The 13,343-nt window shown below is 39.6% G+C and overlaps 2 protein-coding genes across 5 annotated transcripts in view; both read right to left on the bottom strand.

The window, feature by feature from the left end:
* cemip (cell migration inducing hyaluronidase 1) overlaps positions 1–13,343 on the bottom strand; it is a 78,896-nt gene that overhangs the window by 31,765 nt on the left and 33,788 nt on the right. Inside the window, exons 2-10 of the mRNA XM_088640725.1 lie at positions 9,689–9,810; positions 7,166–7,303; positions 6,909–7,047; positions 6,481–6,717; positions 5,959–6,138; positions 4,263–4,333; positions 4,053–4,148; positions 3,037–3,158; positions 2,563–2,710 (exon numbers count right to left, since the gene is read on the bottom strand). Coding sequence (XP_088496851.1) covers positions 2,563–2,710; positions 3,037–3,158; positions 4,053–4,148; positions 4,263–4,333; positions 5,959–6,138; positions 6,481–6,717; positions 6,909–7,047; positions 7,166–7,303; positions 9,689–9,743 — 1,186 coding nt within the window. The 5' untranslated portion in view covers positions 9,744–9,810. The remainder of the gene's footprint in view (positions 1–2,562; positions 2,711–3,036; positions 3,159–4,052; positions 4,149–4,262; positions 4,334–5,958; positions 6,139–6,480; positions 6,718–6,908; positions 7,048–7,165; positions 7,304–9,688; positions 9,811–13,343) is intronic.
* Positions 11,437–13,343, bottom strand: part of LOC148658926 (cell surface hyaluronidase CEMIP2-like) — a 49,834-nt gene continuing 47,927 nt past the window's right edge. For all 4 annotated transcript variants that reach the window (XM_088640722.1, XM_088640721.1, XM_088640723.1 and 1 more), the window contains 2 exons: positions 12,996–13,105; positions 11,437–11,742 (listed from right to left, as the gene is read on the bottom strand). In XM_088640722.1, coding sequence (XP_088496848.1) covers positions 11,522–11,742; positions 12,996–13,105 — 331 coding nt within the window. In that variant the 3' untranslated portion in view covers positions 11,437–11,521. The remainder of the gene's footprint in view (positions 11,743–12,995; positions 13,106–13,343) is intronic.

Raw genomic sequence — 13,343 nt, 5'->3', positions numbered from 1 at the left:
ATGTAAAAGCCATTTAATGGTTCTGTGATTCACGAACCAGAACAGTAACTGCTTTGTGCTGTTGGATTGGGTAAAATTCCATTTCGTTTCAGACATATGCCACATTACATTTTCAAAACTGTAGTCATAAATTAGAAACCCAGTAACTGAATTGAAGGCAATATCCCTGAAAACTGAGTAAACAGTATTATTAATCAGTATTTTACTAAACAGTATTTATTGGTGTGCACTTTGCCATACTAACTGTTTGGAAAAGTGTTTTGAACATTTTTAACTACCCACTACAAAACAACTGCTGGCCTGTGCTATGCAGTGCCTTGCGAAAGTATTCGGCCCCCTTGAACTTTTCAACCTTTTGCCACATTTCAGGCTTCAAACATAAAGATATAAATTTTTTATTTTATGTGAAGAATCACCAACAAGTGGGACACAATTGTGAAGTGGAACGAAATCTATTGGATTTTTGAAACTTTTTTAACTAATAAAAAAATGAAAAGTGGGGCGTGCAAAAGTATTCGGCCCCTTTACTTTCAGTGCAGCAAACTCACTCCAGAAGTTCAGCGAGGATCTCTGAATGATCCAATGTTGTCCTAAATGACTGATGGTGATAAATAGAATCCACCTGTGTGTAATCAAGTCTCTGTATAAATGCACCTGCTCTGTGATAGTCTCAAGGTTCTGTTGAAAGCGCAGAGAGCATCATGAAGACCAAGGAACACACCAGGCAGGTCCGTAATACTGTTGTGGAGAAGTTTAAAGCCGGATTTGGATACAAAAAGATTTCCCAAGCTTCAAACATCCCAAGGAGCACTGTGCAAGCGATCATCTTGAAATGGAAGGAGTATCAGACCACTGCAAATCTACCAAGACCTGGCCGTCCCTCTAAACTTTCAGCTCAGACAAGGAGAAGACTGATCAGAGATGCAGCCAAGAGGCCCATGATCACTCTGGATGAACTGCAGAGAACTACAGCTGAGGTGGGAGAGTCTGTCCATAGGACAACAATCAGTCTTACTGCACAAATCTGGCCTTTATGGAAGAGTGGCAAGAAGAAAGCCATTTCTCAAAGATATCCATAAAAAGTCTCGTCTAAAGTTTGCCACAAGCCACCTGGGAGACACCCCAAACATGTGGAAGAAGGTGCTCTGGTCAGATGAAACCAAAATCGAACTTTTTGGCCACAATGCAAAACGATATGTTTGGCGTAAAAGCAACACAGCTCATCACCCTCAACACACCATCCCCACTGTCAAACATGGTGGTGGCAGCATCATGGTTTGGGCCTGCTTTTCTTCAGCAGGGACAGGGAAGATGGTTAAAATTGAGGGGAAGATGGATGCAGCCAAATACAGGACCATTCTGGATGAAAACCTGTTGGAGTCTGCAAAAGACCTGAAACTGGGACGGAGATTTATCTTCCAACAAGACAATGATCCCAAACATACAGCAAAATCTACAAAGGAATGGTTCACAAATAAACGTATCCAGGTGTTTGAATGGCCAAGTCAAAGTCCAGACCTGAATCCAATCGAGAATCTGTGGAAAGAGCTGAAAACTGCTGTTCACAAACGCTCTCCATCCAACCTCACTGAGCTCGAGCTGTTTTGCAAGGAAGAATGGGCAAGAATTTCAGTCTCTCGATGTGCAAAACTGATAGAGACATACCCCAAGCGACTTGCAGCTGTAATCGCAGCAAAAGGTGGCTCTACAAAGTATTAACGCAAGGGGGCCGAATAATTTTGCACGCCCCACTTTTCACTTTTTTATTAGTTAAAAAAGTTTCAAAAATCCAATAGATTTCGTTCCACTTCACAATTGTGTCCCACTTGTTGGTGATTCTTCACATAAAATAAAAAAGTTATATCTTTATGTTTGAAGCCTGAAATGTGGCAAAAGGTTGAAAAGTTCAAGGGGGCCGAATACTTTCGCAAGGCACTGTATAAAGGGTTATTGCTATTTTAGGTGTTCATCTGAAAGATCCTTATTACATCTGGATATTGAAGACCCTCAAGGCACTCTTCCTAAGACTTGGGACTGCCAGCTCTGGCATCACGAAAGAATGCAGGCCAGTAAACTGTGCAGTCATTTAAATGTGTTTATTTCCCAGAGTTTTCCCATTTTACAGCTGTGTATATTATTAGACACTTTGCTCATTTGTGATTCCTGCTGGTGGGTTACTTCAGGCTTTCTAGTTCTGGCTCAAGGGGAGAATGTGATAGACCATGGGTTTCCCTGAAGCAGTTGTTGCAGCTGGCTGAAGGACCAGCATGAAGGAAGTCACCCAATTAATTCACATGCTGGGTTTGAACTCATGACTACCTACAGTATATCACACCCATGGATCTTCTTCTTAGCCAAGAAGTCCAAGTCACGTTACATACTCTACCATATCATGTGACAACACTTTAATCCCAGAAAAACAACACACCAAGTCTTTAGGTCTTTGATTTTTCACTTTTGAAATTTAGTGTCAGATTACATTTAGTGCATTAAGTCACTATATTGGCAACACTTTATCCTGTGATAAAGCCTTCAACTTGGGAGCCAGAATTCCATACATACCAAGCTTTCCGCAGAGAAAGCGCACTTTGTAGTTGTTGCAGATCCCATTGGGCTGATCTTTATTAAGACACACAAATCCGTAATCCTTGTCAATCTTGTGGAAAACCTCATTTGTCAGATTGGAAGCGATTCCATCGTGAGTGGCTGCCTGAAGTGGAGAAAATGAAATCAGCGAAGTGCTGTCAGTCAAGCTGTTTTCTAGTCCTTGACACAACTCACGTGTCACACCAGGATTTCACAAAAAACTAATAAAGTTATCTTAATATGCAATGGGAATTCCTGCTGATGTTGATTGTTACTTTACAGTATTAAGGGAAAAATATTTTAAAGGTTTAAATTTTCTGATTAATACTCCAACCTTATAATCATAATAGGGCAGCCTGAAGAAATTACTTCCACTATTACAAAATACTCTGGGGTTGCTTTGTTTAAAACATGAGCTGCTTCTTAATTGAAAACTATCTTCTGGGGTACCTCAATATCCAGGGGGTTGGCACAGATTTTGTCAGGGAAAGCATTTCGGAGGTCAGCCAGCTTTTCCCAGTCTCCAGAGCCCCTTTCATCATCGCGGTCAAACCACTCTGTCCATTCAGATCCTGAGGGAGAGTCCAAGACACTTCAGCAAAGGGGAAGATACAGCAAGGCTGCTGGAGGACAGGGCTCAACTCAACACACAGCACAGAGCAGACCCTGCTCTCTAGATAACTGTGATAAAACTATCACATGGCACAGTACCAACCCAGCATGCAAGAGATATTTGGAACTGTTGATCCCATGCTTGGCCTTTTTTGTTTTCAATTTCCAAAGATATTTTATTGGTTTACAATTTACTGAACAGCACAGTCAATGTACATCCAGTTCATTTTCACCTGCAGGGGATCTTTGTGTAACATCTTCCTTTACCACACATTACGGCCCTACACACACTTAATTGTTAAATTCAAATAAAAAAGAGAGCAGAGGTGAGAGAAGCTTTGCATTAAAACAGGCAGACCCTACAGTAGCTGGTCACTTGGCTGTCTGATCAAATTGAAGATTTAAGAAACATTTATGATTATTTGGATTGTTATTAATAATTATCTAGCAACAGGAAAAGGGAACCAAGCTTTTTAAAGTTTTTAAAAGTTGTCTTTAAAGTTGGCCGTAGAATGAAAAGGGGTAAGAGCTCAGGAATCATACTGGAATTTACTGGGTTCAAATCTTTGATGGGGCAGTGCTGTTGTTCCATTGAGCAACATAAATGTATAGAAACAAATATAATTTAGTATTTACAAAAAGCCTCCACCAAACAAGTTAATAGTAATAAAATAAAAACAGTAATGAATTGTTCCTTTCACAAATTGCAAGGCGAATACTGCATCAGATTCTTTAAATTCTGTGATGGGGTCAGTCACCTAGAGGTCTCCTTGCTATGCTCTGAGTGGAACCTTCACAAAGTCCTGAGAATAACCGGTGATCAGAAAAATAACCCTCTGAAATTCATGCCTCACCTTGAATCCACTGGCTTGTTGCCGTGACAGTAAAGTGTTCTCCATATGCAGACTGGAAGACCTTTGATGTTTTGGCTTCCGATGAGGCTTTGGTTCCTGCAAAGGTTTCAGGAGGCAAAATGTCACATTCCAATAATACAGTAGCGTAAGCAGACTCCAGAAGTGGGGTTTGTTCACATTATGAACGGGGAAAAGTGCAGAACCATTCACCTTGATAGGGGGCATGATCCTCGACAGATGAGGAGACGTCTCCCTTGACTGTAATAAAACTCCAGGGGTACCTGAAGAACCAAAGAGGTAAATGTTTCTGTTACTGTTCCACTAGTCTGGTCAGACAATGAGATGAAAAGGAATGGAAAACAAGCAAAGCAAAACAAATAAAAAAGACTTAATGGAGTCAGCCGACACAGAATCGACAGGAATGATTTTCCTCAGTGATATTTAAACATGGCCACTGTAAGCTTTATACATTGCAAAGTAGTATAGAAAAGTAACTATGGATACAAATCAGGTATTATATAAATATAAAGGCAATGAACAAATCTGACAATTTTCAAAAGAAGAGACGACTTGTACTAACAAAATCATTTTTACTCCCTGTGTTCATATCAGCAATTTGGGATTCGCTAATCATATACTGAAAATCCAAAAATCTGTTTGTTGTTTTTTTACTTTTTCTGTTAAGGCAAACTACTACACTATCGGGTTCTCTCCTCTGTGCTTTTAAAACTTGGCTAGTCAGTGAGAACAGAAGGTAAACTGGAAAGCAGTTTTTTTCTGAAGCCGCTGTCTATGTCAAGGTTTCATGTGGAAACGTTTAGACAGGAGAGTTTGTAGGAAGCTGGAGTGAGCATTTCCCAGGGCCTATCCTGCTTTGGACTTCCTACATCCTCTTTCATTACACAGCAGCTGTGATACTGCTGCCAGGCCTTCTGTGTGCCGGCTATGCACCACTGCTGGGACTGAGCACTGTACACAGCATCTTAGATCTCCGACTACTGAGTGGACTTTTTAAGTGGGGAACTTTCTGTTGCCGTCAAACAAAAAGTGAGAACACTGCAAAGGAAAATGAAGATATAAGACTAGTTTAGAAAGGTTGGGACAAAACTGCATGTGCATGCTAATCTTTTGCGATTTTACTGTCTTTAAAAAATCACCTTGTATTTAAATACCAGTTGAACCATCACCTTGTATCACAACACCATCTATTTACAATCCTTGTATTCCTGAAAAGCAGTGCCATTTCTGGACATTGTGTGCTAGAATACACTGCATATTTTTCCTGATGTGCTGTCATTATGATCCTCTATTTACAGTACTTACTGAGAGAAAACCACCCCTATGGCAAGAAAACAACACCAGACATGTTCCTGGTACCTGCACATCTTAGAAATCTATCCATGGGAAAGTGCAGAAGACTGTGCAAGGATCTCAACATCACATAAATCAAGCCTGAATCGATGACATTCTATCTCATGGAATCAGAAAGCCAATCTGGAAAATATTCTGTGCTAGATGCATTGCAAATGCGGGTAGCACAGTAGCACAGTGACAGTGGTTAGCATTGCTGCTTCACAGTGCCGCAGTCCTGGGTTCAAGTCCTGAGGTGGATTTTGTATGCTCTGCTTGAGTTTGTGTGAGTTTCTTCCAGGTTCTCCTGTTTCCTCCCCCAGTCCAAAGACATACTGGTGAGTTAATTGATTTCTGTAAAATTAGCCTTGGTGTGTGTTTGTGTCTGTGTATGCCCTGCAATGGACTGGCCTTCCATCTAATGTGTATCCTGCCTTGAGCCCATTAGGATGGGCTTTGGCTCCCTGTACTGAATAAGGAGGTTTAGAAAATGGATGTATTGTGCAACATGAGGGTACAGCTTATGTTGAGCAACAACAACAGAACTATCACACACCGAAATCCGAGTTGGTGGAATTGCCTGCTGCCTAGCTTTGCCAAACTCTTCTTGGCCAAGTCTTCGAGGTTATTGGAACCCTCATCGTTGACCACCATAGCCAAAATCATGCCATCTTCTACCAAGTCCACATACTGGGCCAGGCGTCGGCTTTCATCCTTGCTTTTGTAAGTATCAAACCTGAAATAGCAGGAGTTGAAAAGAAGAAGTGTGTAATGGTAGAAAAAAAAACAAAACAAACAGTTGATGACAATGTTCCAAAACTAAAACATGTGTTATATATTTGACTCTAAATCCAATAATATAAATGTGCGGCTACAGAACTTTGCCAGTTTGGATGAGCTGTCGTAAATGTGCTTACAGTATTTCTACTTTCTTACTGAAGTTCAGATTGAAATGTTTTTTTATGGTCTCCCAAGCACTGCACCAAAACATCCCACATGGAAATAGCAGAGAAAAACACCATCTTGCAAAAACATCTTGCACAAACGTCAAGAGAGAAGAACATGGAGCAGGGTTCACCTGTCAGAGTGCAACACCTCCCCAGTCTGGGGGTCGATGACATGTACAATAATGCCACGGTTCCCCCAGCTCTTTTCAAATTGATAGCTGTCCTCATTCGTCTCTCCTGGGTGAAGGGTTTTGTTTAAAAATGTCCAAGCTATTTTCTTTTCCCCGTGAATCTCCAGCGTGCCTCCTGTGCCAACACCGATATACTTGCGACCGAAGTAGCTGTGTTCAGCATCTACATCATCAGACCTGTGGAACACAGACAAGACAGCAGAGGGATGAATTAGATTATTCAATTTTGTCCCTTTGGCATTATTCATACAGTACTTCCTTTTCTTAACCACATTTTGATATGCTTTTGCCAGATGTGGCATTTTGATACTCATCAGCTTGCAGATGTTGATGTCAATTTTAGCAGAAAGCACGCAATGAAAACATACCTTCCGTAAAGGACTATGGTGAAGTTGCCTTTGTAGGGGCAGTCTGCACTGCCAATGTGAAGCTCCCCTTCATTTGCAATGAGAATATGTTTGGTTCGCAGAACGATTGGCTGCTTGGTGTCAGCCACCACAAGCTTTCCTGTAAAGCATACAAACTCAGCCAATTAATATGCAAACACAAGTGATCAAACGGAGGAGCTCCAGTTCTGATCAGCATTACAACAATACAGCTGCTGTGCAGTCGTGTCGTGCAGTACCTCCATCAGAGATCCGTATGGAGTGGACAGTGGCAGAGGAGCTGAGAAGAAGCCGCCTGCCATTTCCAATGGAGACATGGTGGGCTTCATTATGACCAGGATTCCACAGCTGAAGTTCTGTATCTTCCTGTGGACAAGCTGCAAGGCAATTTACTATAATTAACCACAGCATTTTATGAAAATCAATGGTATGCAGCACTATTAGACAAATAGACAGCTATAAAGCTACAAGTTGCAAATAGCCTAATAAATGGACATTGTTGACAGAGCCTTAGTGGAGTTATAATTGTTCTTTTGGGTGGACAATTTGCTAATGACATGCAGTGAATTAAAGTGGCCACTGTACTTCATGACAGCCCTGCAGCCAGTCAGCATAATAACTATAATAACTGGGTGGATTCAGCACATGTGCCAGCACTTGAAAAACACACCCACGCACACAGACATTTACAGTACAAAGTGTATATCGGACAGCCTTCCAGGCCCAACAGGACTTAATATTCTTATAATAAACAGGTCAGAATACTAGATGGTTTTGCAGAAGAGGTATACAGGTAATTTAACTCTTTAAGTCATTCTGAACGTTTCATCTTTCACACTTGGGACTTGAAGTTCACCATATCCCCAAGAGCCGCAATGTTCTGATTCCACAATAAAAAAGGAAATGATGGACTTGGAAAAATATGCAAGCTACAGGCAAACTGAGGAGCTTGTTAACTTTTTCCTTAGCATCTGATGAAGGCTGGATGAAGTTCACAACATAAGTCATAAACCCTGACTGATGGGTAACCCCTGAATGCTGTTTCTTATAAATAAATGAATTTTTCTGAATTTTTCAGAGGGATAAGAAAAGAAGGCTCAGACCGACATCATTAACAGCATTTTCACCAAGCCTTTTAGAATACACATGCAGATACTTTGTCGCCAAGTGACACAGAACACTCAAATTGATTTGCTCTGATATTGCAGATACAGTAGACATTCAAATCGAATTCCAGTTTACATTTCAGTTCACATGCTAACATGTCATACATACTTAAAGTCTATTACAAACTTACACAAGCTGTAATATGAGATAGTTTGCACGGCTTCAGGATAAAAACTGATCCTGAAACCTTTGGGAATCAGCTTAATAGCAGTTGAAAAACACACCGATGCACACAGACACTTACATAATGTATATCTGAAAATATATTCAAAAAAGGAAGTCAGCATATCCATAGCATAAACCAGCTGGGAGACTCTGAGACAAATGTCAGGCAGGATGAGTCTCTTCAGCAACAATGGCCTTTTTGGTGTACAGCATGGCAAAACATGGTAAATCACAGTCTAAGACGCTGTCTTAATGTATTGAGACAACATTTCAACCCACACTATGATGGAAAAAGGCAAGCACACGGTCAGTAATTGCTCAGTAGAGATCAAAATAGCCTGACTCATACCAACCAAAGAAATCCTCTGCCACAGAGATGCCTGTGCTAAAAAGAAACAAAACCAAAAGCCTTTCACATTTTTAAACTCCTTAAACCCTCCTCATTTTCCAAAATGTATTTCCAAGACCAGTAAATATTGAGGTTTCCCCCAACGTAAAAGCAACTGACAATACTGTATTTAAAACATCAGAGAAATGCACACTGCCTAGCACCAACACATATCATAAGAATATCAGCGATTGAATGCTTGAGTTTCAATCCAGTGTGCGTGTTCATGGTTTTGAAAGTTGGATAATAGCAATGTTTGGAATTATGTGGAACAACCTTATGTTTTATGTTATTTCTGTTTGCAATTACTATAAAAATGTATTCAGCAGAAAAGAAACAAACAAAACATAGATTGAGAAATACTGTATATAACTTTCATCTCTTAGTTCATCGGTGACCAAGATCTGATTTTATTTACCAATGAAAACAATAAAAATAAGAAAAAAATATGCAAGACTATATTGCTGGAGCTCGCAGTCTGCCCAGTAACTCATACATTCAGAGTGTCTCTTCCCCCCTTTTCATTTCCTACGTGGCAACACAGTGACTTGTCTCAGTGCAGTGCACTTCTAAATGTTGTTGTTGCCTCTGCCTGAATGCTTTTTTGCAGAGCAGCTATGGTAGTTCTTTTCCAGATTGCTGGTATTTGCTTCATATATTCCTCTTACATTGTTACAGCTTACTACAAAGGAGAAAACCAAATTAAAATGACTCTTAACCTAGACTGAGCTCAAACCAACGTTTGAGCCCACACTTCCTATCTCAAGTGCACATGTGCTAACCATAGTTCTACTGTGTCTCATTCTGAAGATTAAAGGAATCAGAGGAAAACAACTATTTCTTCTCCCTCACAGTCTTTAAGGTAACAGAGAGAATTACATTAAAATAAAAACATATTCTAATGTATACTATATTAGGCTGTATACAGGAAGAAAATTGTAAGTAAATGAAAAACAAATATAAATTACAGTTTGCGATAAAACAATTAAAAACCGGTTAACTTTCTGAAAATCACAAAAACTGCATATTGTCATGCACTTACCAGCTTTATAACTGGGGATAAGTACTGCAAGAAGTATTGCGATGCACAGCCTCATTTTCACGCCGCCGAGTGTGATCTTGCACAGAAATGGAATTCAAGCTCTTGCATGTGTTTCAAGGCACCTGAAAGGGAAACAGTTTTGCTAAATGCAGATTGTGTTGTCTCTGGGAATTGTGTTAGATCATTAGGGAACAGTCAACATCCAGGTGTGCAACTCGACAGATTCTAATCGATGGACCAAAATAATCATCTGTTCATGGATCTTTTTGTGCTCATAATTATTTTACTCAGATTTTACACACACTCAACAATTCCAGTCATTCAATTAAAAGGCAACGCTAAACATGTTTTTCTCATGTGAAGTTATGATTTAAACATTTACATTTTTAGGGAGAAATCTTCAAAGAGCTGAAGCAAAAGCATATTCTCTATATTTATTCTACGATCAAAGAATATCTCAGAGGAGAAAAAAAAGACATTTTAATAACACAAATACGCATTTTCTGCTATGGTTAAATAAACCGTTATGTAACTACTGAAGAAACTTGTTAATGTGTCAATGACATGGAGTAAAAATTGAATTGAAAAAGGAATTAGTAACAGGTTTATTCCTTGCTGAATAGAGAAAAAAGAAAACACAACGTTTCGGGTGTGGTGCCTTCTTCGGGTATGAGAAAGAATGATACTCTCACACCCGAAGAAGGCTCCACGGCTGAAACCTTGTGTTTTCTTTCTTCTCTTTTCAGCATGGAATAAACCTATTACTTATTCCTTTGCAGCCTATGCATGCTGACGCAGATAACCACCTGAGCTACAAAAAGAAATTAAGTGAGTTTAACCAGAAAATATTGATGTCTTTTAGGTTACAGACTCTAGAAAACCATCTACTTAATATTACAAATGTAAACTGCAGCACAGCTGAATACTTGAGCTCTAATATGTAGTTACACGTGTATCCACCCAAAACAATTAAGGAAACCATGTTCTTTACACATATGATATTTGGCACTACAGTTTGAATCCTCTGGAGTGAAAGGCAGGAGATTCTGGGTTGCGATATTATGAGAGCCTATGATAGGGGGCAGCAGTGAGCAGGGCTCTTGACTGGAGGATAATGGGATCAGATCTCAGGTAGGACAGTGCTGCAGGATTTTTGAGTTAAGCACTTAATCCAGACTTGTTCCTGTAAATACTCAGCTGTAAAATGGGTATTGTATTACAGTTCACTGCAAATAAGAATTTGTTTTCAACTGACTTATCTCGTTAAAAGAAGGACTAAATAAAAAATGCTGACATGGCCCATTGAATCAATTAATCAAGACTCAAGTGGCTTCCAGAGATGTGATGGAGTTATGCTTTGCCCAAAATTAAATCCAGCCCAGCATCCACAGAGCTAAATCATTGACCCCAATACACTAATAAAGACTACACTTGTCAACCCCTCCACAGTCTCAAGACTAATACCAGCCGAATGAGCCCCAGGGCTATTCTAATATAACACTGATACACAAAAAGCTTCATTAGCTTGTGCTTTAAATAAAACCAGGCATGAACAGAATACCACGTGCTCCTTAGAGTGACATTCGATTTTTCAATATTAAAACAAGATCAGACATACTTACTAATGTACTTGCTACTTTAAAAATAGAATTAGTTTATACACTTAGGTGCAAGTAATCAGAAAATTACTTTTCACAAATAAAACTGAAAGAAGCAGACACAAATAAAATGAAACACAGTACATCACATCAATTTAGAAAGAATATATTTATTTATTTTTCAATACATACAGTTGTAATGATATAAGTGACGAAAAGAAAAGATGGAATGCCATTATCCACACAGGGGTGCCCCGGTGAGGCATTGCTGCAGTAATCCTTTCAGGAGTTTTTCATCTTTCCGGTACTCTCTGCCCTGGCCGGGGCACTTGTACTCCTTCAGCCTGAGAGGAACATAGTGCTGAATGGAGGCAGCTTCTTTTCCATTTGATCGATTTACTATTTTAATCCAAGATGGTTTAGATTGGCCTCTATAGCCCAACAAAGCAAAGCTTCCTGTAAAAGAAAAAGAAAAAAAAAAGATTTGAGTAGAGTTCTACAGTAGCAGTTAATACTCAGTGACTGGCTGAGTAGTTAACCAGCTGCACTTCTCTTCCTCTGGACTAGGCCTGCGAATGGGTATCCTAGCTCTTAAGTCTAGCTGAACCATTTTGGAATACACTAAACAGAGGAAATTAATGGTGACGTTTTTCGTTAACACCAAATGATTGGGGCTAATTCAAATTCTGTTGGCTCACGGAAGGCAAAACCTCTTTGTATTTTAAATCCAGGTTTTCTAATTCTTCACTTCCTATTCCTCCAGCATTTAATTAAGACGACAACTCAAGTGCACGTAAAACACTTGCTTGACCTGTTTCATTATTGACGGATTTATTTTTCCTTCGGCTCAATGAGAAATGAATAGCCCAATCCTTTTTTACTAAACTGTATTCCTGAAACCAAGCTGAACACAGGCCTATTGGCACACAATTCTGCACAGTATTGTCTTTTAGCCAAAACTAAAAGAGCATATGAGAGGTAAGGCCAAAGTCTGCAGTGAAGGTAGACAACTGTAAATGTCATTGTTTAATATTTTAAATTATAATATCTAAATGAAAGAGGTTTTGCCTCTTTTAGGTCTGTGAAATCTGAATGACATGCGCCTTGATTCAGGCTGGATGCCACGTACAGTACAATTTGAAATGGTCTAATATACAGCTGGTTGAATCAATATTAAAAACCCATTAACACCACTACTTGGCAGCACACAGAACAGTGCTCCAGCCTAGGTGACACCATCACATTCAAACAAGGAAAGTGAGCATGAAAGTGCTCTTACAACAGAAACACAATGGATTTCCACAACTCTACTTTAAAGCTACTGTAGTTCTCCCTTAATTCATTAATTCAGGCATTCATTCAGGAAGACCAAAAGCTCAACAGAAGGAGTTGGACTGAAGAGGGGTAATAAATCATTAATGAACAATGCTTGCACACTTGCATTTTCAAGCTCTTTTTCTCATGGCCTTTTATTACAAAAAAGGCAGACGTTTAAACACAGTAGCTGTTTCTCACAATATGCAGAGGAGTGTTTGCTCTTTTTTGTAAGCTGGTTTGTAAAAAAAACAAAGCATTTATTCACTTGCTGAGACCGAGTTGTGCCACTCCTATTTCAGAGAGAGTGCCGGTGGTTGCTCAGATCGCAGTCAGGACATTCAGCCATAGACCTGCCTGAAAAAGATAGACCTTTCCTTTAACCATTACATCACCTTTCCTGAAGAGGCTGATAGGCTTTGAAGAGCCTAGCTTGATAAAGGCAGGAATCCCAGAGTCTCTGGGCAGAGCCTTGATATCTCTGGAGCACACCAGAACTATTGACCTAACACACAGGAAGACAAGCACAAAGTTACAAAAGACAATCTATATCAAACTCTCTAATATACTGTCCCTCTGCGTTCTGCACCAAGTCAATTCAAAACACTGAATCAAGAGAATCAGTGGTATAGCAATAGATGCAAATCCATTGAGGAAAAGTTAAATATGATTTCATGCAGATGTAGTTCTGTGAAATACATTAAGAACTATCAGAAGTCTTAAATCAAGAGCAAATACTATGC

The sequence above is a fragment of the Lepisosteus platostomus genome, chromosome 7 (genome assembly GCF_059453375.1).
Source record: "Lepisosteus platostomus isolate fLepPlt1 chromosome 7, fLepPlt1.hap1, whole genome shotgun sequence".
Taxonomy (NCBI): domain Eukaryota; kingdom Metazoa; phylum Chordata; class Actinopteri; order Semionotiformes; family Lepisosteidae; genus Lepisosteus; species Lepisosteus platostomus.
Note: the sequence above shows the minus strand (reverse complement) of the source record. Positions and strands in the feature narration are given on the sequence as shown.